At 42.6% G+C, this 27,559-nt stretch overlaps 1 protein-coding gene across 2 annotated transcripts; it reads right to left on the minus strand.

The window, feature by feature from the left end:
* Positions 1 to 424: 424 nt before the first annotated feature.
* On the minus strand, positions 425 to 26,932 carry LOC118361283 (immunoglobulin superfamily member 21-like). 2 transcript variants are annotated; one of them, XM_035741105.2, is made up of 10 exons: positions 26,514 to 26,932; positions 22,891 to 23,003; positions 22,328 to 22,449; positions 22,023 to 22,141; positions 21,537 to 21,652; positions 8,319 to 8,859; positions 1,886 to 1,986; positions 1,335 to 1,527; positions 1,205 to 1,243; positions 425 to 1,101 (listed from the first exon to the last, which is right to left on the minus strand). In XM_035741105.2, exons 1-10 carry the CDS (start codon positions 26,566 to 26,568, stop codon positions 1,025 to 1,027), a joined length of 1,476 nt encoding a protein of 491 aa, XP_035596998.1. In that variant the 5' UTR covers positions 26,569 to 26,932; the 3' UTR covers positions 425 to 1,024. The 2 variants fall into 2 exon arrangements, with proteins under 2 accessions (XP_035596998.1, XP_035596997.1); XM_035741104.2 differs by having other exon boundaries at positions 428 to 1,104; positions 26,514 to 26,930.
* Between the last annotated feature and the right edge of the window lie 627 nt (positions 26,933 to 27,559).

Raw genomic sequence — 27,559 nt, forward strand, 5'->3', positions numbered from 1 at the left:
TCTGTCATAAATATATAGAAGTTGCCTATGTGTTATCTGTAGCCTATAATTTAAATTGCCTTGTGTTTGAATACTCTGGTGATTATCCTGATGAAGACAGCTTGGCTGTCGAAACGTTGATAATTCAATTTTTGCATCTGAGGTCCTAGAGTGTGCGTCTCTCTAATTTTCAAGTGTTCTACTCCGCTAGCCACCACCTCGCCTAAATAGGTGTGCGTTTATTTTTCTTCTAGATATCAGTAATGCCATAAAGATCGTGTTTTAAGGTGACAATATTCAACATGAGATCATGTTGAACTCTCATCTGATTGTAGGCTCAAGTTCCATCATATATCTCTATTCCCAGGACAGCACATATTCAAACAATACCGGTTTGGTCACATTGGCACCTTAACTCAGATTTGGTGTCGGTAAAATAAACCGGGCTGTGTATTCAAGTAGGGACCATTACCGCAGACTGTACATTTCTCTTAAAAGAATTGCAAGCCTTTCAGCAAATCGAGAAGAAAAAAAAACATATCGCTCCTTATCTATGACTCTGAACAAAAATACATTTCAAGGACATTTCTTCCAACCAAACATTTATTTTATCCAAGGACTTGCTGACCAAGATATGTCAAAACATGTCATATTGTATGTGTTCTGACCTTCAAATAACAGGAAGATGGGGAAAAAGCATCTAATGTGGGCCAGCCCACATAAACTTGGTTAAAATTACCTCTAACACAGGTTGGGGTCTACTATAAAACATAACCACTGTGATAGTTGGTCATTGGATGTTGAAAAAACCAAAAGGGAAGAAGCAGTTAGGCAGGCAGAATGACAACATAAAAGCCTAGAGAGTTAGAATGTATGTAGTTCTCATCTTCTTCCTGACAATGATTTTCTTTTCCTAAGCTGCTTTTATGAAAAGTGAACAGTGCCTCAGCTCCAGTAGCTGGAACTGCAGATGGGGAAGTGAGCGACAGAGGAGAAACTCGAGAGACTAGTGAGACTGGAGAAGGGCAGGGGTCCATTTAGCTGTTCACGTCATCTCCCATGTCACGGCTAACATTAACAGCATGGTGGTCAGCTCCAGTGCCTCATTGCAATAGGCTGCATCTGCTAATAGAAATAAATAAGCGTTAGTTCATCTTTAGTAGAAGGACTTATGTTGACCTTGCAAAGAATAGAGTTTCCTTTTGTCCAATCTCTCTATGCATACCAACAAAATGTTGTCTCCCCTTCTTAAGTCTTGGGTTTTCTGTAAAAACAGAGAAAATAAAGTAAGTCATATGGATGAGGAGAGGGGGTAACTTGACATAGAGAACCCTTGACATAGAGAACCCACACACCAAACACGATGAGCCGCGTGTGTGTGTCAGTGGATCCCAGAGGGTTCTGGGCAGTGCATCGGAACATGGAGCCGTTGAGCTCGGCTGGTACTCTCTCAAGCACCAGCTCCCTCCCATTATGGTCCTCTCTCCCGTCCAGCAAATTACCTCCCACCCTGGTCCAGGTGAACAGTGGCTCGGGGAACACCATATTCTGAAGAGTGCATGGGGAAAAGCATCCTTTGTAAATAATGTGTGTATGATATTGACTACACTACAGAAGGACTGCATATAATCACTGATGCACAAATCACCTTGCATCCCAAATAATTACTCTGTGATCAAGATTATCGATTATGTGCCTTGCCAGCTCATCTTACTCAAACTGATCCCATCAAACACCTGAATGACTTTCACCAGTTAGCTGTATTCTATAGTCATAGAGCGACACCTGTTGGTGAAATGTTATATTTTTGAAGAAGATTCACTTTCAATGATTGTGATATGTGGTTGTCTTTCCTACTACAGTTGAATGCACTTATTGGTGCAAATAGCACTTCTCATGTACTCACCCCTGTGGAAGAGATCTGGAGGCCCTGAACTGTAATGCGGACAGTGTCTCCTACTTTAGCCTTACCAGGCGACATGGAGAGTTTGGGGCCCCTGGGAGCAGCTAAAGGGAAATAAAATATAAACAATCAATGTTTTTATCTGATCTAATCTTTAATATGTTATTAACAAAATTGTCACCTCTACATTTTGGTCATTTAGCAGACGCTCTTATCCGGAGCGACTTACAGTCGTTGCAGTCAGTAACAAATTACTTCTATTATTTTTTCCTTATTTGTCACAAACTATTTATAAAGAAATAAATGCAACAAGTCATCTATACTGAACAAAAATATAAATGCAAGATGCAACAACTTCAATGAGTTACAGTTCATATAAGGAAATAAATAAATTAGGCCCTCATCTATGGATTTCATGACTGGGCAAGGGCACAGCCATGGGTGGGCCTGGGAGGGCATAGGCCCACCTACTTGGGAGACAGGCCCAGCAAATCTTTTTCCACACAAAAGGGCTTTATAACAGACAGAAATACTCCTCAGTTTTATCAGCTGTCGGGGTGGCTGGTCTCAGACAATTCCGTAGGTGAAGAAACCGGATGTCCTGGGCTGGCATGGTTACACATGGTCTGTGGTTTTGAGGCTGGTTGGACGTACAGCCAAATTCTCTAAAATGACGTTGGAGGTGGCTTATGGTGGAGAAATTAACATTCAATTCTCTGACAACAGCTCTGGTGGACATTCTTGAAATCAGCATGCCAATTGCGAGCACCCTCAAAACGTGAGACCTCTGTGGCATTATGTTGTGTGACAAAACTGCACATTTTAGAGTGGCCTTTCAAGGCCCCCAGCACAAGGTGCACCTGTTTAACGATCATGCTGTTTAATCAGCTTCTTTATATGCCACCTTTCAGGTGGATTAATTATCTTGGCCAAGGAGAAATCCACACTAACAGAGATGTAGACAAATTTGTGCACAACATTTGAGAGTTTTTTCCAATGTGCATATGGAAAATTTCGAGGATATTTTATCAGCGTATGAAACATGTGACACTTTACATGTTGCATTCATATTTTTGTTGAGTATATATTCTCTGTATAACATGCACAAAGCTTTCAGCCTATGAGTCCATTTTGTATATGAGCATGACAGTCTTGGAATAGCTGTTTTTGATGATGAAAAATCTCCACTATATCTAGTAATCCACTCATACTTACTGATATGAGGTTTGCCATGAATTCATCATAAACTGATGCCCGTGGCTGTACTGCATACAGAACATATTGTGGGTAGGTGTGTGTGTGCTTATGTGATTACATATGTAACGGTGTAAAAAAAATAGCTGATCTGCCGTGAAATTTCTAATGCGTTTCTAAGGAGAACTAATGGATGCTCTGAACAAATACTCCATTAAGGATCATCCTCATTACGTGAGTCACCACCTCAAAATAGTCGCTCGCTGCTGCTGGATCCTGAGCTAAAGCATACGAGTACCGTATACTCCTGTAGTTAGCTGATGCTTTGGGCTGGGAAGTGATTGTTTTCTGTCATTACCTCTGAGTATGGTTGCGTGTGTAATACATACATACATACATACACACATACACACACACACACACACACACACACACACACACAGTGGGAAGAACAAGTATTTGATACACTGCCGATTTTGCAGGTTTTCCTACTTACAAAGCATGTAGAGGTCTGTAATTTGTATCATAGGTACACTTCAACTGTGAGAGGCAATCCAGAAAATCACATTGTATGATTTTTTTTAGTAATTAATTTGCATTTTATTGCATGACATAAGTATTTGATACATCAGAAAAGCAGAACTTACAATTTGGTACAGAAACCTTTGTTTGCAATTACAGAGATCATATGTTTCCTCTAGTTCTTGACCAGGTTTGCACACACTGCAGCAGCGATTTTGGCCCACTCCTCCATACAGACCTTCTCCAGATCCTCCAGGTTTCGGGGCTTCATTGGGCAATACAGACTTTTTGGGTTCAGGTCTGGAGACTGGCTAGGCCACTCCAGGACCTTGAGATGCTTCTTACGGAGCCACTCCTTAGTTTCCCTGGCTGTGTGTTTCGGGTCATTGTCATGCTGGAAGACCCAGCCACGACCCATCTTCAATGTTCTTACTGAGGGAAGGAGGTTGTTGGCCAAGATCTCGCGATACATGGCCCCATCCATCCTCCCCTCAATACAGTGTAGTCGTCCTGTCCCCTTTGCAGAAAAGCATCCCCCAAAGAATGATGTTTCCACCTCCATGCTTCACTGTTAGGATGGTGTTCTTGAGGTTGTACTTTAGACCAAAAAGCTCTATTTTTGTCTCATCAGACCACATGACCTTCTCCCATTCCTCCTCTGGATCATCCAGATGGTCATTGGCAAACTTCAGACGGGCCTATGTAACAGTATAATTTTAAACCGTCCCCTCGCCCATACCCGGGCGCGAACCAGGGACCTTCTGCGCACAACGACAACAGTCACCCTCGAAGCATCGTTACCCATCGCTCCACAAAAGCCGCGGCCCTTGCAGAGCAAGGGGAATTACTACTTCAAGGTCTCAGAGCAAGTGACGTAACCGATTGAAACGCTATTTAGCGCACACCGCTAACTAAGCTAGCCGTTTCACATCCGTTACACCTAGACATGCGCTGGCTTGAGCAGGGGGACCTTGCGTACGCTGCAAGATTTTAATCCATGACGGCTTGGTGTGTTACTAATGGTTTTCAATGAGACTGTGGTCCCAGCTCTCTTCAGATCATTGACCAGGTCCTGCCGTGTAGTTCTGGGCTGATCCCTCACCTTCCTCATGATCATTGATGCCCCACGAGGTGAGATCTTGCATGGAGCCCCAGACCGTGGGTGATTGACCGTCATCTTGAACTTCTTCCATTTTCTAATAATTGCGCCAACAGTTGTTGCCTTCTCACCAAGCTGCTTGCCTATTGTCCTGTAGCCCATCCCAGCCTTATGCAGGTCTACAATTTTATCCCTGATGTCCTTACACCCTCTCTGGTCTTGGCCATTGTGGAGAGGTTGGAGTCTGTTTGATTGAGTGTGTGGACAGTTGTCTTTTATACAAGTAACGAGTTCAAACAGGTGCAGTTAATACAGGTAATGAGTAGAGAACAGGAGGGCTTCTTTAAGAAAAACTAACAGGTCTGTGAGAGCCGGAATTCTTACTGGTTGGTAGGTGATCAAATACTTATGTCATGCAATAAAATGCAAATCAATTACTTAATCATACAATGTGATTTTCTGGATTTTTGTTTTAGATTCCGTCTCTCACGGTTGAAGTGTACCTATGATAAAAATTACAGACCTCTACATGCTTTGTAAGTAGGAAAACCTGCAAAATCGGCAGTGTATCAAATACTTGTTCTCCCCATTGTGTGTGTGTGTATATATATATATATATATATATATATATATATGATGCATTATTTATTTATTTAACCTTTATCAAGGCAAGTCAGTTAAGAACAAATTCTTATTTACAATGACAACCTACTGTCACGCCCTGACCTTAGTTATCTTTGTTTTCTTTATTATTTTGGTTAGGTCAGGGTGTGACGAGGATGGTATGTGTGTTTTTGTCTTGTCTAGGGTTTTTGTACATCTATGGGGTTTTGGTATGTTTAGGTGAATGTAGGTCTATGGTGGCCTGAATTGGTTCCTAATCAGAGGCAGCTGTTTATCGTTGTCTCTGATTGGGGATCATATTTAGGTTGCAATTTCCCATTTTGGTTTTGTGGGTTATTGTCTATGTGTAGTTGCATGTCAGCACTTGTTGTAATTAGCGTCACGTTCGTTTTGTTATTTTGTTAGTTTGTTTAGTGTTCTTAGTTTATTAAAGAAGAATGTATTCATATCACGCTGCGCCTTGGTCTCCTCTATACGACGAACGTGACACCTACCCCGGCCAAACCCTAACCCGGAAGGCGCTGGGCCAATTGTGCTCCGCCCTATGGGACTCCCAATCACTGCCGTTGTGATATGGCCTGGAATCGAGTCATAATCCCTCAATTCAGAGTTTTCAGACACCATGGACATTTTCCATGAATTCAGGAAATAATGTAATCCTATAGTGAACTTGGACTTTAACTAATATTTTGGAAATGTACTATTTTGGAATATAAACCGGGTGGTTCGAGCCTGAATACTGAAAGCCATGGTATGCTACCGGTATGATTTTTTTTAAAATTACTTTTTACTGTTTCAATTACGTTGGTAACCAGTTCATAATAGCAATAGGGCGAGGGGTTGTGCTATATAGCCAATGTACCACTGCTAAGGGCTGTTCTTACGCGCAACGCAGAGTGCCTGGATACAGACCCTCGGGCCTTATTGCTTAAATATACCATGGCGTTGTTGAATATTTATTTCTGATTAGTTTGAAGGGCATTCAAGAGTGCATTATTTTCCTATTATGCACAGTATATTTGCACGGTATAATTCAATGGCTATAGTTAATTCTTACATGTTCTATGTTTGAGCTGAAAGCAAAAGTCATATTGAAAACATTGGTATTGTTGAATTAGATTTTCATAATGGCAAGCTAGGACTGATGGTTTGATTTGTTAAACTCTCAAGTCTGTTTGTTTGGTTACCACGGCAACTACTGTAGCTGTCTAGTAAATGTGTAACGCTAGCTACTTCAGTAGATGTTGAACACATTTCTACCGGAAAATGAACACATTCTAGCTGCAAATGTATTAAATTATAGCCTGGTATATAAGGGATAATCAACTCTGGGCTCTATGTGTTCTCTGTAAAATAATGCAACTCCGTGCAAGGTCAGTCTACAGTCTTGGCCAAAAGTTTTGAGAATGACACAAATATTAATTTTCACAGTCTACTAACTCAGTTTGTATGATGGCAATTTGCATATACTCCATAATGTTATGAAGAGTGATCAGATGAATTGCAATTAATTGCAAAGTCTCTCTTTGCCATGCAAATGAACTGAATCCCCCAAAAACATTTCCACTGCATTTCAGCTCTGCCACTAAAGGACCAGCTGACATGTCTGTGATTCTCTCGTTAACACAGGTGTGAGTGTTGACGAGAACAAGGCTGGAGATCACTCTCATGCTGATTGAGTTTGAATAACAGACTGGAAGCTTCAAATGGAGGGTGGTGCTTGGTATCATTGTTCTTCCTCTGTTAACCATGGTTACCTGCAAGGAAACACGTGCCGTCATCATTGCTTTGCACAGAAAGGGCTTCACAGGCAAGGATATTCCTTCCAGTAAGATTGCACCTAAATCAACCATTTATCAGATCATCTAGAACTTCAAGGAGAGCGGTTCAATTATTGTGAAGAAGGCTTCGGGGTGCCCAAGAAAGTCCAGCAAGTGCCAGGACCATCTCCTAAAGTTGATTCAGCTGCGGGATCGGGGCACCACCAGTACAAAGCTTGCTCAGGAATGGCAGCAGGCAGGTGTGAGTGCATCTGCACGCACAGTGAGGCGAATACTTTTGGAGGATGGCCTGGTGTCAAGAAGGGCAGCAAAGAAGCCACTTCTCTCCAGGAAAAACATCAGGGACAGACTGATATTCTGCAAAAGGTACAGGGATTGGACTGCTGAGGACTGGGGTAAAGTCATTTTCTCTGATGAATCCCCTTTCCGATTGTTTGGGGCATCTGGGGGAAAAAGTTTGTCCGGAGAAGACAAGGTGAGCGCTACCATCAGTCCTGTGTCATGCCAACAGTAAAGCATCCTGAGGCCATTCATGTGTGGGGTTGTTTCTCAGCTCACTCACAATTCTGCCTAAGAACACAGTCATGAATAAAGAATGGTACCAACACATCCTCCGAAAGCAACTTCTCCCAACCATCCAGGAATAGTTTGGTTACGAACAATTCCTTTTCCAGAATGATGGAGCACCTTGCCATAAGGCAAACGTGATAACTAAGTGGCTCGGGGAACAAAACATCAATATTTTGGGTCCATGGCCAGGAAACACCCCAGACCTTAATCCCATTGAGAACTTGTGGTCAATCCTCAAGAGGCGGGTGGACCCCACAAATTCTGACAAACTCCAAGCATTGATTATGCAAGAAAGGGCTGCCATCAGTCAGGATGCGGCCCAGAAGTTAATTGACAGCATGCCATGGCAGATTGCAGAGGTCTTGAAAAAGAAGGGTCAACACTGCAAATATGGACTCTTTTCATCAACTTCAGTATTCCATAGTAGCATCTGACAAAAATATCTAAAGACACTGAAGCAGCAAACTTTGTGAAAATTAATATTTGTGTCATTCTCAACTTTTGGCCACGACTGTACATATTGTTTCTGTTTTCAAGGAGACATTAGTATTTGGTATCCAGCTGATTTTCATGGTCAAACCAGTTTGGGAGCCTGGTATATGAGTAAGGTAGAAGGTGGAAGGGCATGCTCTGGTCTGGTACCCACACAGAGTGACCTCAGCCTGCATGGGCATGGACAGAGCTGGATGCTTGACCTCGCAGCTGAACAGGGCGTCGTTGTCCAGTTGGGGGTTGAGGCTCCAGGTGAGCATGGCTCTGACCTCCATGGTGCCATCGCTGGAGACCTGCCGCCTGTGCTGGAAGTAGTAGAGGGGGTCTGTGCTCTGTACCCAGCGGGGGAACTCCCGGCTTACCACCGTCTCTGGGATCACCTCCGTGGTGGTGGGGCTGGGCTCAGACCCCTCCACACCGCCACGCTCTCCCAGGGCCCCTGGTCCCTCCCCGGCCCCTCCTGTCTTCCCTGTCCCTCTGGTTCCAGGGGTGTCATGGTCCAGATGGGGGGGCTTCCCCTGGTCCTGGTCCAGCAAGGAGAGGGACTTCTTCAGCTTGGTGTCATCCAGATCTCTGCTGATCAGGGGCCTAGAGCCCCGTAGACCTGCCAGGCCCCTTCCCTGGGACTGGCCCCCACCACCCTCCATAATAGAGGGGAACACGTCGATCAGCTCGCTGTCACGCTTGAAGTACACCTGAGAGGGGAACAACATCGTAAGAGCCCGTAACAACCAAGAGCACTAATAATTTCAACAGTGCAGTGACTGTTCTTACTTCAAAATATATTCTAGTGGGAGTACTTTTGAGTAGTTTGCATGTGGGCAACCGAGGAACTCAACTCTTCTTTTATAGAGGCCATCAGTCGATTCTTGTAAAAATGTCAATTCTGAAAACGCTTACCTGTACCTATGTTTGTCCTTTAAAACTGCAGTCCTTTCGCGGGGCCCTGAAATTCATACTTTTAATAAAAACATTTAGCAAATACAACCATCAACTTTTTCCTCATTGCCCGTACTACTTAAACTGAGATTCAATTAGACTTGTGCTATCCAGTATCCTTGGGAAGTCCTACCCCATTGAAGTTGACATTATAAGTGGTTACGGTAAGAGTCTAGGTTAGGGTTAGGTATGGTTATTGATAACTACTTAGGGAAGACATTCCAAATACTGTTCTGGTTCTTAATATACTTCAAAATTCTATTTATTTTGAAAGTGCTACAGTTGAAGTCGGAAGTTTACATACACCTTAGCCAAATACATTTAAACTCCGTTTTTCAGAATTATTTATTTCAGCTTTTATTTCTTTCATCACATTCCCAGTGGGTCAGAAGTGTACATGCACTCAATTAGTATTTGGTAGCATTGCCTTTAAATTATTCAACTTGGGTCAAACGTTTCAAGTAGTCTTCCACAATCTTCCCACAATAAGTTGGGTGAATTTTGGCACATTCCTCCTGACAGACCTGGAGTAACTGAGTCAGGTTTGTAGACCTCCTTGCTCGCACACACCTTTTCAGTTCTGCCCACATATTTTCTACAGGATTGAGGTCAGGCTTGAGGTCAGGATTTGTGATGGCCACTCCAATACCTTGACTTTGTTGTCCTTAAGCCATTTTGCCACAACTTTGGAAGTATGCTTGGGATCATTGTCCATTTGGAAGACCCATTTCAAATCAAATCAAAGTTTATTTGTCACATGCGCTGAATGCAACCTTACAGTGAAATGCTTACTTACAAGCTCTAACCAAAAAAAAGTATTAGGTGAACAATAGGTAGGTAAAGAAATAAAACCACAGTAAAAAGACAGGCTATATACAGTAGCGAGGCTATAAAAGTAGCGAGGCTACATACAGACACCGGTTAGTCAGGCTTGCAACCAAGCTTTAACTTCCTGACTGATGCGGCGCAGGTCCTAATCCAGGCACTTGTCATCTCCCGTCTGGATTACTGCAACTCGCTGTTGGCTGGGCTCCTGCCTGTGCCATTAAACCCCTACAACTCATCCAGAACGCCGCAGCCCGTCTGGTGTTCAACCTTCCCAAGTTCTCTCACGTCACCCCGCTCCTCCGCTCTCTCCACTGGCTTCCAGTTGAAGCTCGCATCCGCTACAAGACCATGGTGCTTGCCTACGGAGCTGTGAGGGGAACGGCACCTCAGTACCTCCAGGCTCTGATCAGGCCCTACACCCAAACAAGGGCACTGCGTTCATCCACCTCTGGCCTGCTCGCCTCCCTACCACTGAGGAAGTACAGTTCCCGCTCAGCCCAGTCAAAACTGTTCGCTGCTCTGGCTCCCCAATGGTGGAACACACTCCCTCACGACGCCAGGACAGCGGAGTCAATCACCACCTTCCGGAGACACCTGAAACCCCACCTCTTTAAGGAATACCTAGGATAGGATAAAGTAATCCTTCTCACCCCCCTTAAAAGATTTAGATGCACTATTGTAAAGTGGCTGTTCCACTGGATGTCATAAGGTGAATGCACCAATTTGTAAGTCGCTCTGGATAAGAGCGTCTGCTAAATGACTTAAATGTAAATGTAAATGATGTCTTGAGATGTTGCTTCAATATATCCACAATTTTCCTACCTAATGATAGCATCTATTTTGTGAAGTGCACCAGTCCCTCCTGCAGCAAAGCACCCCCACAACATGATGCTGCCACGCCCGTGCTTCACGGTTGGGATGTTGTTCTTCGGCTTGCAAGCCCCCTTTTTCCTCTAAACATAACAATTGTCATTATGGCCAAACAGTTCTATTTTTGTTTCATCAGACCAGGGGACATTTCTCCAAAAAGTATGGTCTTTGTCCCCATGTGCAGTTGCAAACCATAGTCTGGCTTTTTTATGGCGGTTTTGGAGCAGTGGCTTCTTCCTTGCTGAGCGGCCTTTCAGGTTATGTCGATATAGGACTCAAATTATTTCAATAAGCCTATCAGAAGCATCTAAAGCCATGACATCATTTTCTGAAATTTTCCAAGCTGTTTAAAGGCACAGTCAACTTAGTGTATGTAAACTTCTGACCCACTGGAATTGTGATACAGTGAATAATAAGTGAAATCTGTCTGTAAACAACTGTTGGAAAAATGACTTGTGTCATGCACACAGTATTTGTCCTAACCGACTTGGCAAAACTATAGTTGGAAATCTGTGGAGTGGTTGAAAAACAAGTTAACTCCAACCTAAGTGTATGTAAATGTCCGAATTCAACTGTAGTTAGAATATTGAAATCAGTCCTCCTTGTTCTTGGGTATTACTGATAATATCTTTCTGTAGATGGTGAGGCTTGTTCCTCCAAATAAGATGATAAAGAATCTTATCTAAGTCCTTTACAGTTTTAGGGGGTAAGTCAAGTGATAGAGAGACATAAACCGACCTGGATAAACAGACCTGGATAACCATCAGCTTTGGACAATAAAACCTGACCATATTATGAAATATCTCTCAGTAACCAGTGTTTCAATTTATTTTGTTTACTCAATAATTTGTTTTTCATCATTGCATATAACAATTCCAAGATAAGTTACCTTATCTTTAACTGGGATAGCATATACTTCCTGTAAAACACAGTCCTTGAGTGGAAATAAGACTGACTAATTTATATATATTTTCAAGTCTGAAACCAATAACAACTCTTCAATATAGGTAACTGCTTTAGAAAACTCATTCCGGTCTCTCAAAAAAAAAATTTTTTATTTTTATTTCACCTTTATTTAACCAGGTAGGCTAGTTGAGAACAAGTTCTCATTTGCAACTGCGACCTGGCCAAGATAAAGCATAGCAGTGTGAACAGACAACACAGAGTTACACATGGAGTAAACAATTAGCAAGTCAATAACACAGTAGAAAAAATAGTCTATATACAATGTGTGCAAAAGGCATGAGGAGGTAGGCGAATAATACAATTTTGCAGATTAACACTGGAGTGATAAATGATCAGATGGGCATGTACAGGTAGAGATATTGGTGTGCAAAAGAGCAGAAAAGTAAATAAATAAAAACAGTATAAAAACAGTATGGGAATGAGGTAGGTGAAAAAGGGTGAGCTATTTAATAGACTATGTACAGCTGCAGCGATCGGTTAGCTGCTCGGATAGCTGATGTTTGAAGTTGGAGAGGGAGATAAAAGTCTCAACTTCAGCGATTTTTGCAATTCGTTCCAGTCACAGGCAGCAGAGTACTGGAACGAAGGCGGCCAAATGAGGTGTTGGCTTTAGGGATGATCAGTGAGATACACCTGCTGGAGCGCGTGCTACGGATGGGTGTTGCCATCGTGACCAGTGAACTGAGATAAGGCGGAGCTTTACCTAGCATGGACTTGTAGGACGAATATGTAGTGAGGGCCAGCCGACTAGAGCATACAAGTCGCAGTGGTGGGTGGTATAAGGTGCTTTAGTGACAAAACGGATGGCACTGTGATAGACTGCATCCAGTTTGCTGAGTAGAGTGTTGGAAGCCATTTTGTAGATGACACGAAGTCGAGGATCGGTAGGATAGTCAGTTTTACTAGGGTAAGCTTAGCGTGAGTGAAGGAGGCTTTGTTGCGGAATAGAAAGCCGACTCTGGATTTGATTTTTGATTGGAGATGTTTGATGTGAGTCTGGAAGGAGAGTTTGCAGTCTAGCCAGACACCTAGGTACTTATAGATGTCCACATATTCAAGGTTGGAACCATCCAGGGTGGTGATGCTAGTCGGGCATGCGGGTGCAGGCAGCGATCGGTTGAAAAGCATGCATTTGGTTTTATCGCGTTTAAGAGTAGTTGGAGGCCACGGAAGGATGGCATTGAAGCTCGTTTGGAGGTTGGATAGCACAGTGTCCAATGACGGGCCGAAAGTATATAGAATGGTGTCGTCTGCGTAGAGGTGGATCAGGGAATCGCCCGCAGCAAGAGCAACATCATTGATATATACAGAGAAAAGAGTCGGCCGAAATGAACCCTGTGGCACCCCCATAGAGACTGCCAGAGGACCGGACAGCATGCCCTCTGATTTGACACACTGAACTCTGTCTGCAAAGTAATTGGTGAACCAGGCAAGGCAGTCATCCGAAAAACCGAGGCTGTTGAGTCTGCCGATAAGAATTTGGTGATTGACAGAGTCGAAAGCCTTGGCGAGGTCGATGAAGACGGCTGCACAGTACTGTCTTTTATCGATGGCGGTTATGATATCATTTAGTTGAGTGTGGCTGAGGTGCACCCGTGACCGGCTCGGAAACCAGATTGCACAGCGGAGAAGGTACGGTGGGATTCGAGATGGTCAGTGACCTGTTTGTTGACTTGGCTTTCGAAGACCTTAGATAGGCAGGGCAGGATGGATATAGGTCTATAGCAGTTTGGGTCCAGGGTGTCTCCCCCTTTGAAGAGGGGGATGACTGCGGCAGCTTTCAATCTTGGGGATCTCAGACGATATGAAAGAGAGGTTGAACAGGCTGGTAATAGGGGTTGCGACAATGGCGGCAGATAGTTTCAGAAATAGCGGGTCCAGATTGTTACGGGTCAGGTTTTGCAGCTCTTTCAGAACATCTGCTATCTGGATTTGGGTAAAGGAGAACCTGGAGAGGCTTGGGTGAGGAACTACGGGGCGGAGCTGTTGGCCGAGGTTGGAGTAGCCAGGCGGAAGGCATGGCCAGCCGTTGAGAAGTGCTTATTGAAGTTTTCGATAATCATGGATTTATCGGTGGAGACCGTGTTTCCTAGCCTCAGTGCAGTGGGCAGCTGGGAGGAGGTGCTCTTGTTCTCCATGGACTTCACAGTGTCCCAGAACTTTTTGGAGTTGGAGCTACAGGATGCAAACTTCTGCCTGAAGAAGCTGGCCTTAGCTTTCCTGACTGACTCGTGTATTGGTTCCTGACTTCCCTGAACAGTTGCATATCACGGGGCTATTCGATGCTATTGCAGTCCGCCACAGGATGTTTTTGTGCTGGTCGAGGGCAGTCAGGTCTGGAGTGAACCAAGGGCTGTATCTGTTCTTGGTTCTGCATTTTTTGAACGGAGCATGCTTATCTAAAATGGTGAGGAAGTTACTTTTAAAGAATGACCAGGCATCCTCAACTGACGGGATGAGGTCAATGTCCTTCCAGGATACACGGGCCAGGTCGATTAGAAAGGCCTGCTCACAGAAGTGTTTTAGGGAGCGTTTGACAGTGATGAGGGGTGGTCGTTTGACTGCGGCTCCGTGGCGGATACAGGCGATGAGGCAGTGATCGCTGAGATCCTGGTTGAAGACAGCGGAGGTATATTTGGAGGGCCAGTTGGTCAGGATGACGTCTATGAGGGTGCCCTTGTTTACAGAGTTAGGGTTGTACCTGGTGGGTTCCTTGATGATTTGAGTGAGATTGAGGGCATCTAGCTTAGATTGTAGGACTGCCGGGGTGTTAAGCATATCCCAGTTTAGGTCACCTAACAGAACAAACTCTGAAGCTAGATGGGGGCGATCAATTCACAAATGGTGTCCAGGGCGCAGCTGGGAGCTGACGGGGGTCGGTAGCAGGCGGCAACAGTGATAGACTTGTTTCTGGAGAGAGTAATTTTCAAAATTAGTAGTTCAAACTGTTTGGGTATGGACCTGCAAAGTAATGTCAATCTCTGCAGTAGACTGCGACTCCGCCCCCTTTGGCAGATATTATCCAGTTGACATAGTTTAAATTTTAGTTTAAATTCCTTTAAATTCCTGCTGAAATACCTTAATCACCCTTTCTTGATATGAAGAGCCATAATTTGAGTAACCAATAAAAATACAAATGGACTAATTGGCCAGCCCTGCCTAATGCCACGCCCAATATCAAATCTTTGGGATGTCCAGTGAGCTAATTTCACAGATCTAGTACAACTACTGTATAAAGTTTGGACTACTTTTTTTTTTTTAAGTCACTAAACCAAACCCAATAAAAAGATTGCTTTGAACATAAACTCATATGCTACAGTGTCAAAAGCTTTATAAAAATCAACAAACGTGTGAAAACTATCAAGGATGAGGTCATAATAGTCAATCATATCTAAGATCAAACTGAGGTTACTTCTAATATGTCAGCCATGCATAAAACCATATTGTTCTTCATCAATTATATGATGTAAGCCTTGTTTCAACCTCTTAGCAAATACATTGGCAAATAACTTCCCATCATTATTCAACAGGCTAATACTTATTAGGTTTGGGAATCAAACTAATTACACTGTGCTTTAAGGAAGCCGGTCACTCCCCTTTTTCTTGGAACATAGCACGAATGAAAATCAATCAATCATTGAATGTTTTATAGAACTTGCTTGTTAAACCATACTTTCCAGGGGATCTATTGTCCTTAAGGCTTTAAATTTCAATATTTTATCTACATTTTTATAACTCATCACAAATATCCCTGAAATCATGATCTATCTTCTGAGCAGTGTTTGCTACAGTGTCTAAGAAAGAATCCATATTGGAAGTTGACTGGGCTGATGTATAAATATTCTGATAAAACTTGGCAACAAACAGAGATTTCTTTTGGATTTTCATTGGGAGAATTATTGATCATTAATTTACATACAGAAGACATTTCGCCTGCCATTTTTCAAAATTAATTTAATATTTTGCATTTCTCTCTCCCTCTTCCATCCATTTTTGTCTTGATCTTACAAACCCTCCCTGGGCCTTTTCCTTGTAGATACAGTAACTGCATTTGCAGTGATGATAGATCATTTTTGTTGGTGTTGTGTAATCCATTATTCCCTTTATGATGTTATATTCTTTCTCTCTCTTGTCACAAGTAATTTCTTTCCCCATTGAAAAAGCCAAAACCCTTATATCAAATTTCATCAGTTCCCAGTAACTTCCAAACGTATTTATAACACACGCACGGTTCTAATATTTTATCAAATACAAGTAGTCACATGCGCCCAATACAACAGGTGTAGTAGAAATGCTTACTTACGAGCCCCCAACGAACAATGCAGTTTAAAAAAATACAGATAAGAATAAGAGATAAAAGTAACAAGTAATTAAAGAGTAGCAGTAAAATCGCAATAGTGAGACTATATACAGGGGAGTACCGATACCGAGTCAGTTTTTCTTGGGGTACAGGTTAGTTGAGGTAGTATGTACACATAGGTAGAGTTATAAAAGTGACTACGCATAGATGACAACAGAGAGTAGCAGTGGTGTAAAGACTGGGTGAGAGTGGGTGGAGTATTGCAAATAGTCTGGGTAGCCATTTGACTAAATGTTCAGGAGTCTTATGGCTTGGAGGTAGAAGCTGTTTAGAAGCTTCTTCGACCTTCACTTGGCGCTCCGGTACCGCTTGCCGTGTGGTAGCAGAGAGAACAGTCTATGACTAGGATTGCTGGAGTCTGACAATTATAGGGCCTTCCTCTGACACCGCCTGGTATAGAGGTCCTGGATGGCAGGAAGCTTGGCCCCAGTGATGTACTAGGCTGTTCACACTACCCTCTGTAGTGCCTTGCGGTCGGAGGCCGAGAAGTTGCCATACCAAGCAGTGATGCAACCAGTCAGGATGCTCTCGATGGTGCAGCTGTAGAACCTTTTGAGGATCTGAGGACCCATGCCAAATCTTTTCAGTCTCCTGAGGGGGAATCGGTATTGTCCTGCCCTCTTCATGACTGTCTTGGTGTGCTTGGACCATGTTAGTTTGTTGGTGATGTGGACACCAAGGAACTTGAAGCTCCCAACTTGCTTCACTGCAGCCCCGTCAAGGAGAATGGGGGAGTGCTCGGTCCTCATTGTCCTGTAGCCCACAATCATCTCCTTTGTCTTGATCACATTGAAAGTGAGGTTGTTGTCCTGGCACCACACAGCCAGGTCTCTGACCTCCTGTCTCATCATTGTCGGTGATCAGGCCTAACACTGTTGTGTCATCGGCAAATTTAATGATGGCGTTGGAGTCGTGCCTGGCCATGCAGTCATGAGTTAACAGGGAGTACAGGAGGGGACTGAACTCGCACCCCTGAGGAACCCCCGTGTTGAGGATCAGCGTGGTAGATGTGTTGTTACCTACCCTTACCACCTGGGGGAGACTCATCAGGAAGTCCAGGATCCAGTTGCAGAGGGAGGTGTTTAGTCCCAGGGTCCTTAGTGGGAAAGGGCCGTGTGGAGTGCAATAGAGATTGCATCATCTGTGGATCTGTTGGGGCGGCATGCAAATTGGAGTGGGTCTAGAGTTTCTGAGATGATGGTGTTGATGTGAGCCATGACCAGCCTTTCAAAGCACTTCATCTGCTTGAAACATGTTGGTATTACAGACTCGGACAGGGAGAGGTTGAAAATGTCAATGAAGACACTTGCCAGTTGGTTTGCGCATGCTCATAGTACACGTCCTGGTAATCCATCTGGCCCTGCGGCCTTGTGAATATTGACCTGTTTAAACTTCTTATGGCTGCAATCCCGTTAACGGGAGCGATTTGACAATAGCCAGTCAAAGTGTAGGGCGCCATTTTCAAAACATCAAAAATCTCATAATTAACATTCCTCAAAACATACATGTATCTCATACAATTTTAAAGCTATTCTCGTTGTTAATCCCACCACAGTGTCTGATTTCAAATATGCTTTACAGCAAAAGCACCACAAACGATTATGTTAGGTCACCACATAGCCACAGAAAATCAAAAAGCAGAAAATAGAGATAAAATGAATCACTAACCGTTGATGATCTTCATCAGATGACACTAATAGGACTTCATGTTACACAATACATGTATGTTTTGTTTGATAAAGTTCATATTTATCAAAATGAGTTTACATTGGCGCGTTACCTTCACTAGTTCCAAAAACATCAAGTGATTTTGCAAAGCCACATCATTCAACAGAAATATTTGTCATAAATGTAGATGATAATACAAGTTATACACATGGAATTATAGATATACCTCTCCTTAATGCAACCGCTGTGTCTGATTTCAAAAAACAAACACGGAATAAGCCAGCCATGCAATAATCTGAGACGGCACTCAGAAACATTTGTCACAATAGCCGCCATGTTGACGTCAACATAAACAAGAAGTTACATGATAAATATTCCCTTACCTTTGATGATCTACATCAGAAAGCACTCCAGAAATCCACAATGTTTGTTTTGTTCAAAAAATGTCCGTTATTTATGTCCAAATACCTTCTTTTGTTAGCGCGTTTGGTATACATATCCAAACGCTCATTCTGGTCAGTGTTATATCAGACAAAAAGTAATATTACCGGTCGAAGAAACATTTCAAACTAAGTACAGAATCAATCATTAGGGTGTTTAACATATAGCTTCAATAAAGTTCCAACCGGAGTACTCCTTGTCTTCGTGAGCAATGGAACGCAAGTGACTACCATGAGGAATAAGCATGATCAGAAAATGGCTGACTGCCAGACACCTGACTAATTCTGCTATCATTCACTCCCACAACACCATAGAAGCCTCACTATAGTTTGTATTGATGGTTGACATCTAGTGGAACCCCTAGGCGGTGCAACATCATTAATATCTCAAGGGGATTTCATTGGGGACTCTGGGGACTCTGGTGAATACATACAAAGCTCAGATTTTTCATTTCCTGTTTTGATTTCAACTCAGGGTTTTGCCTGCCATACGAGTTCTGTTATACTCACAGACATCATTCAAACAGTTTTAGAAACGTTAGAGTGTTTTCTATCCAATACTAATAATAATATGCATATATTAGCAACTGAGACTGAGGAGCAGGCCATTTACTTTAGGCACCTTATTCATCCAAGCTACTCAATACTGCTCCCCAGCCATAAGAAGTTTTAAAGGTCTTACTCACATCGGCTGCGGAGAGCTTGATCACACAGTCTTCTGGAACAGCTGGTGTTCTCATTCATGTTTCAGTGTTATTTGTCGCGAAGTGAGCATATAAGTAGTTTAGCTCGCCTGGTAGGCTCGTGTCACTGGGCAGCTCTCGGCTGTGCTTCCCTCTGTAGTCGGTAATGGTTTCGCAAACTCTGCCACATCCAACGAGCGTCAGAGCCGGTGTAGTACGACTTGATCTTAATCCTGTATTGACGCTTTGCCTGTTTGATGGTTTGTTGGAGGGCATAGCAGGATTCCTTATAAGCTTCCGGGTTAGAGTCCCGCTCCTTGAAAGCGGCAGCTCTAGCCTTTAGCTCAGTGCGGATGCTGCCTGTAATCAATGGCTTCTGGTCGGGGTATGTACGTACAGTCACTGTGGGGACAACGTCATTGATACACTTGTTGATGAAGCCAATGACTGATGTGGCGTACTCCTTAATGCCATCGGAGGAATCCCGGAACATATTCTAGTCTGTGCTAGCAAAACAGTCCTGTAGCTCAGCATCTGCTTCCTCTGACCACTTTTTATTGATCTAGTCACTGGTGCTTCCTGCTTTAACTTTTGCTTGTAAGCAGGAGTCAGGAGGATAGAATAATGGTCAGATTTGCCAAATGGAGGGCGAGGGAGGGCTTGTATGCGTCTCTGTGTGTGGAGTATAGGTGGGCCAGAGTTATTTTTCCTCTGGTTGCACATTTAACATGTTGATAGAAATTTGGTAAAACAGATTTAAGTTTCCCTGCAATAAAGTCCCCGGCTACTAGGAGCGCCGCATCTGGGTGAGTGTTTTCTTGTTTGCTTATGGTGGAATACAGCTCATCCAACATTGTCTTAGTGCCAGCCTCTGACTGTGGTAGTATTTAAACAGCTACGAAGAATACAGAAAAACTCTCCTGGTAGGTAGGTACAAGCTTATCATGAGATACTCTACCCCAGGCGAGCAATAGCTCTAGACCTCCTTAGATATCACACACCAACTGTTGTTTACAAAAGTACATAGACCGCCGCTCCTTGTCTTACCAGACGCCGCTGTTCTATAACCATAACCATCCAGCTGTATTTTGATATTGTTGTCGTTCAGCCACGACTCCGTGAAGAATAAGATGTTATTTTGTTTTTAATGTCCCGTTGGTAGTTTAATCTTCTGATTAACTCATCAATTTTATTCTCCAAAGATTGCATGTTTGCTAGCATAATGGAAGGAAGTGGGGTTTTATTCGATCACCTACGAATTGTCAGAAGACCTTCTCGTCACGCAGATCACAGGGATCGGGGCCTGTTCCAGAGGAAGCAGTATATCCTTTGCTTCGGGCTCGTCAGAGTCATGAAAGGAAAAAAAGGTCCTTGGTGAGTAATCGCAGTCCTGATGTCTAGAGTTATTTTCGGTCATAAGAGACGGTAGCGGCAACATTCTGTACAATATAAGTTTTAATAAATGTTACAAACAATGCAAACAAACTAACAAAAAAACACAATTTGCCGGGGGCACGTAAAACGTCTGCATTATTCTCCAGTTCCATCTGGGGAAGTAAATACTCTGAAGCAGCAGTTACACAACACTGAAAACGCAAGTCGCAAAGCTGCAACAACCTTCCGCTCGGCCTCCGGGACTGTTGGTCTGCAAATGTCCTTCACCTTTGCTTTGATGTTCTCTTTTTGCGATTCCATAAATTTGAAGATTCCATCTCTGACTGTACCGGTCAGTCTTGTTAACCTTTGACTCTATTTCTGTGAATTTCTTCTCCTGCTTTGCAACCTGTTTTCAGTGTTGCTCAATCGCTTTCTTCAGGTTATCGATGATGACAGTGTTCTTTTTCAAAGTCCATGGTGTCATCTGCCTTCTATTTGATGTTAGCCGTGAGGATGCAGACGATAATGTCCTGTAGCTGGCTCATTGATGGTTCACTTCTCTGCCTCTTTGGAAGTTGCTCCTTGTTTGTGGTATTCGGGTATGAATCACATTCACCCCCCCCCTTTTCTACACTACAACCATATGAATGAGTTTCAGCAATGCCTTTTTCTCCTTGAAAGTCGCAGCATCCATTATCTCAGCGACAGTTTGGTTATGTCCTGACTCCATGCTGCTAGCTGAAACTTTTCGATAGCTACTATAGTTAACTTGTTCGTTGGAAATCATCAAAATATTTAAATGACTTGATTAATTCAACATATTTGAAATAGCTACACTGTATGGCTATATATATTTATTGAGTTTAGCAACTGCAGCCTACATTTATAAACGTTGTGTGAGAACCCTAAAATTGTTCCTTAGCTAGACATTTTGTAAGGGACAAACATAGTGTAACGACCCTGGGTTTATAAGAGCGCATATCAACTCTGCCACTTGAGAATGTTTTTGTGGCACAGTCGATAGCGCGCTGGACTTCGGGCTAGAAGGTGCTCCCAGCTGTTTCATTACAATTAGGTACAGGTAACTGTTTTCAGAATTTAGGTTTTTACAAGAATTGACTGATGGTGGCTCAATGTTGTTGCGAGCAAATCGCAGTACCAGTTATCAAAACTCAACACCGCCTCGATATAAGAAGAGAACGTAGTTGAGCGTTCCTCAGCTAGCATGTGGGCAAACTCACCATAGGGGCTGGCTTTCCTCCCATGACGATGCAGATTAGAGTGAAGTTCTGAGCCTCGTAGCGATTGAAGGGGGCCGGGCAGTCTGCTGCCACTACAGAGATGGATTTAGGAGGCACTATGGAGGAAAAGAAGGAGCCTGGGACTAAAATGACAAAAACCATCCACAAATAGGCAAAGTTTGTCTAGTATTTTCAGTTACCACCCCCCAGTTTTTTCCCGAATGGCAACTTTAAAAAAAAAAACTCAACTAAAACATGTTTTTCATGTCTGTACTTGATGACAGAAAGTCGTCTTCTGTGCATTTCCTACATCTCAACAGTAGAGGGAGGCAGGTGATAAAAATGCTGATAGTGGTGGTAATGAAAACGGCTAAAACACAAAAGAATCGTGGATGCAGGAGAAAGGCTACAAAACCTTCCATCCACAAAATCCTATCCAATACCACATGATAATATCTATATAACACAAATTCTCTTGAAGTGTACCCATGACAGTGAGCACAATGGTGCCTGAGGCTAAGACCACCCTGTCTCTAGAGGCCTTGTCGTAGATCCCCACATGGCACTCATATGGTCCATCATCTTCCATCTGCACCTCAGGAAGCCTGGCAACACAACAGCAAACCCAGGAAGATAACACAAGTACAAGATAGGGGTTTTACAGCACTTTTACATACACTCAAAGCCTTTATAAGATCAAATAAAAAAAGGCAAGATAAGCATACACTTGCAAGTGAAAACACTGACCAATGCTCTTTTTCTTGAGGCTGCAGACTACTGGTCAAGCTTACCGGACAGTTGATTGGTAGACCAGGTCTTCTCGTCTGCGGAAGTCCTCCATATGGGAGAAGTTGCTGTTGTACATGGCATCGTAGGTGAAGATCTTCTGCTTGGCACTGCCACCCTCTGTCACCTAGAAAGTGAAAGAATACATCACACACCCTGGGCATGTCAATAATAAACAAGCTTTCTATACAAAACTATCAATGCACACAGTTATTATTTTCCAATTCATGAAGCCCAGAGAGCTTTGAAGCCTCTTCTTTTATCAGTTTAGTTAGTTGTTACAAGATGTGAGTTTCACAGTGTGGAGTTAATGGGAATTTGAAGTGAATTTTTACAAGGAGCTTATAATAATAATTTAACAAACCTTATCAAACCTAATAGCTCTTCAGAAGTCAGATAGCTTGCTATGTACTGTATCTAATGCTCTGTCTCTTCTGAACAAAGCTTTGACTCATGTGTCAGTGTTTTTAATTGAATTGTCAATGGAAAACGGTAAGAAAACACACGATATGTGCTGTTGCAAACAACCATACGGTTCATTCGGGTACATCGAGGCAACCCTACTCACCCGAAACCACACAATCTCTCGCAGGTTGCCATCTGTCCTGAAATTGCACTTGAGTGTCACCGTGTCTCCAATGACAATGGGAGGGAGGGACTCAAGAGTGACCGTTAAATAGCCTGTGGTTCAAAGATGACAAGTAAAATATCTGTTACACACATTTCTCCCCACAATGTGTAGTCCACTCCCTTCTGTGAAACCCATAGCATAGACCAGCGCAAAACATGCTATAGGCATTCATTAGACATAGAATAGAACAACTTTATGATTCCTGATGGCAAAATCAAAGATTGTTACTATACTTCCCAAATGATCATAGCTCCCTCTCTCTGTAACACTGGGAATCAAACCTTACCGGCGAGCTGTAATGGATTATTAATAGTGCATTATCAAGGTTATGTAGCCAAAGCATAATCTGTTTTGTCTCATGAGGGCAATTACAGGTTGGGATAGCAATATAATGTGCACCTTTTTCCCCCCTTTACTTTTAATGATTCATTATTGGCTTGTTCATTCATTAATTGCAGTGCTGATTTTACACACATTTTCAGAAATGTGTCTTCACATGGTATTAAAATGTTTATCTTATCCGTCCACTGTGTCTGCATTGTGACCACATTTCATGGTCCCTCCCTGTATGCAAATTATTTCACAGCTATTCTTTCAAAATATGATTTATTTGAAGACATATTGGCATAAATCAATGGTAACACCTGTCAATGATTTTATAGGGCGGGATAATGATGAGTTAAATGGTTTCACTGTCCTGATCTGTCTACACTTGTAAGATATCCAGAGGTGGTCAGGAAGATCTAATCACAATAAGATCCTAATGCGTCTCTTAATCATCTACACCTGTCTAAAAATGTTGGCACAATCAGAATGTGGACAAGAGCAGGACAAAGGATGCATGTTAAAACCAGTGGCACCACTAGTGCATGTTGATGGTACTCTTTTTTTTCTCCCATTGGTGTGGTCTTAGTGTGTGCTAAGTGCTGTGGCTCTGTCGGGGTAAAAAGGTCAGAATGATGAATTAAAAGCCAACCTGTCTCTTAAACAAGTCAAGAGAGGATATAGTGCTTAGAAGCACTAATCTCTATCTCTACCCTGCACAGGCATCTGAGGCCACAAAAACCTAGTAGTGACCTCATTCTCTGAGAATATATACACTGTAATGAATGATATGTTTTCATTTGCACTTTCATAAGCGCATTCTGTGGCAGAAAGAATCACAACTAGCTTTACATTAAGTAAATATTGTGAGCGTTGTAGGCTGCGTTTAGACAGGCAGCACAATTCTGATACTTTTTTTCACTAATTGGTCTTTTGACCAATCAGATAATCTCTGAAAAAAGAGCTGATGTGAAAAGATCTGATGTGATTGGTCAAAAGACCAAATAGGCTGCTTTTATACAGGGAGCCCAATTCAGATTTTTTTTTAAAAATCCCACTAATTGGTCCTTTCACATCAGATATTTTTCAAAACTGATCTGGTTGGTCAAAAGACTAATTAGTGAGAAAAAATATTAGAATTGGTGCTGCCTATGTAAACGTAGCCACGGTGTTATATAATAATGCCAGTGTAGCATTCCAGCCCCTCCCTCCCACCTTGGCCTCTACACCCTGACATCATCGTGGATTATTTTTCACCATGTTTTTCCCGCTAATCCCCCAGCTTTTCATCTACAGACCCAGCCATTCGGCACATCGCTCTGCCGTCCTGCTCCAGATACTACATGGATGGGAGGAGAGGGCTGGAGGGTCTTGTGCTACATACTCACATTAAAAACATAAAAAATAAACAGCTGCTCCTTGGAGCAAAGAGAGCTGACACTCAACTCTGTAAGCGTGAGTCCTGTAGGTGAAGGCAAATATTTTTCATGATGTCCGTCGACATTTCCTAAAGCGACCATTCCACTAAGAATCTGCAATCCAAATCAGGGTCGTATTCGATTATATGGTGATCGGAGAATTAGAGCCTGGCGTTGTTGTGAGTCTTGATTCTTCTGAAAATGGGCTCACTCAAGGCATAATGTGGTTGATCCCAACAAGCATTAACTCAGCTACTGGCAATGGGAAGGGAGGGGTGAATAAAGAACAGACAGAAAGGCAGCAAGGAGATGACTATCTCTCTCTTTCTCTCTCCCACTCACAGACCAAGTTGATCTCAAGAGCCGCTGGAGGTGGAGTGCCATTCGTCTGGCAAGCAAGACTAAAGACCCAGACCCAGACACACACACACAGATGCTTGAAATAGTACATATCCTCAGTGTTTTTGTTGCTGGCATTGTGTTAGGGCCTAGAGCCTTGGGGCAGTGGAATTTAATCATTTTAGAGGACAGATTACCTGTAAAATGGGTCAGCCAAACAAACAGCCTTTATCCCTCAGATAATCAATCAAAAAATCTAAATTGAGTAACTAGGATTGTGACATCATAGCCTCACTGGCAGCAGGCAACGTTTGTTTACATCAAACGTATTAATATGAGCACTCAATGTACAGACACTGAAGCAAATCTCCTCAAAGACAAAGACCTTCAACTAATCCTTTTGGATGGCTGTCAATGCCTTGACACTGTTTGCAGTCAATCTAGGCTACTGTGTAATGAGTTTCAAACATGTAATCAAAGAACATCTACACCCTATAATCATTGGAAAGTTAATTCTGCAGGGTTGAGAGCTATAGCCTATCACATAAGTATGTGTCTGTGTGTGTGTGTGTGTGTGTGTGTGTGTGTGTGTGTGTGTGTGTGTGTGTGTGTGTGTGTGTGTGTGTGTGTGTGTGTGTGTGTATATACACACACACTATATATACTGAACAAAAATATAAATGCAACATGCAACAATTTCAAAGATTTCACATGACTGGGCAGGGGTGCAGCCATGGGTGGGTTTTGGAGGGTATAGGCCCACCCAGGCCCAGCCAATCAACAACAAAAAAATTGACAGCAGAGGGGCTTTATTACAGAAAGAAATACTCCTCAGCACCCCCACCAGACCCCCCTTCAGATAGGAAACCGGATGTGGAGACCTGAGCTGGCGTGGTTAAATGTGGTCTGCAGTTGGAAGTAATGCCAAATTCTCTAAAACAACGTTAGAGGCAGCTTATGATACAGAAAATGAACATCACATTCTCTGGCAACAGCTCTGCAGTCACCACGCTCCCTCAACTTAAGACATCTGTGGCATTGTGTTGTGTGACAAAACTGCCCAATTTAAAGTGGCCTTTTATTGTCGCCAGCACAATTGTAATGAGCTTGCTGTTTAATCAGCTTCTTGATTTGCCACATCTGTCAGGTGGATGGATTATCTTGACAACGGAGAAATGCTCACTAACAGGGATGTAAACAAATTTGTGCACAACATTTGAGAGAAATAAAGCTTTTTCTGTGTCTGGAACATTTCTGGGATTTTTTATTTCAGTTAATGAAACATGGGACCAGCACATTACATGTTGCTTTTTATATTTTTGTTCAGAGTATATATATGTATGTGTATCTATATATGTACTGTATGTGAGTATATATATTTAGGTGAAATAGTCTACCGTATTGAGCTTTAGAAATAAAATAAAAACGTTTTAGCTAATAAGAACAAAATGCCCCTTATAGTATAAAAAACAGACTTACCAACTGCTAAATCCAAAATATATACGATGAGACATTGAGAAAAAGCACAACTCATCTTCCCCGTTAGTGCGTGAGGTCAAGTTTACATTCCATCTACTTTTAGGCGAAAAATCACCGATAATGTGTCATCCACCGTGTCTGCGGCACGGGGTCGGGTGCCCTTTCGGAACGCTTCATTCTGCACCGGAACGCAGACCTACTTTTCTGTTTCTATCAAGCGAGCAGTGAGAAAAATATGTCCTCTTCCCGTTATTAACTCCTGAATAGTCAGAGGATTAAAAAAAGGAACAGATTTGAATGAACTCTCTCAACACACGCCACACGCTTAATAAGAGCGCGCACACAAGAACAGATAGGCGCGCCAAATCAGGACACAGACAGTTAGTTGCCTCATGTTAGTGCACATAGGCAAAATAGCTCATTATTCGTTTAGATTATTTATTTGCATGCAATGAAATAAAACGTTGGCTACAGTATAAAATAGGGACATACGATGAGGGGGAGCATGTAGCCCGCTCTGTGTCCAAGATAACATCTTGTATCTTAGCTTGTACCTCAACTGCCTCCCCAAAGTCATTCACTGAGTTTGCAAAAATCCCAAATTAGCAAAAATGAAGAGCTTGAAGACCATTAACTATTTATTCCAATAACATGACACTGTAAAACGAACTGTCCAATAAGTATATTCAAATAAGTTCCTTCAATAAACAGTGTGTTTATTGAAATGGAAACCAGGACATTTAAAACAATTCTGGCAGAATAAAAGGACAGGACATTATTACACAGAGTATGTTGATCATCAAGTTGATTTATGACAAATTGTATATGTAGAATTCCCTTTCTCCCAAAAGTGGGATACATATCAGCGGTGTGCTGTACCTATATTTTACATTAAGTTCACTGGTAACACTTTCCATTAGTGTACACTGTAGCCCTGTCCTGCAGTCAATCACCAAAAGCACCCTCTTTGGCCTCATGGGTGGAATTGTATTAATATTTTTCATAATTTCATCATTAATAAAGCTTTTTCTTTTTTTTTAACTGAC

The sequence above is a fragment of the Oncorhynchus keta genome, chromosome 28, assembly GCF_023373465.1.
Source record: "Oncorhynchus keta strain PuntledgeMale-10-30-2019 chromosome 28, Oket_V2, whole genome shotgun sequence".
Classification (NCBI taxonomy): Eukaryota; Metazoa; Chordata; class Actinopteri; order Salmoniformes; family Salmonidae; genus Oncorhynchus; species Oncorhynchus keta.

What these genes read in the sequence shown, in the direction of transcription:
- LOC118361283 (XM_035741104.2), bottom strand. Translation starts at nt 26,568, where the DNA reads ATGAGTTGTGCTTTTTCTCAATGTCTCATCGTATATATTTTGGATTTA. An exon ending in GAGAGATTGTGTGGTTTCGG is followed by an intron (nt 22,450 to 22,890) that starts GTGAGTAGGGTT and finishes TTCACTTTCTAG; the next exon opens with GTGACAGAGGGTGGCAGTGC. An exon ending in CACGCGGCTCATCGTGTTTG is followed by an intron (nt 1,244 to 1,334) that starts GTGTGTGGGTTC and finishes CTGTTTTTACAG; the next exon opens with AAAACCCAAGACTTAAGAAG.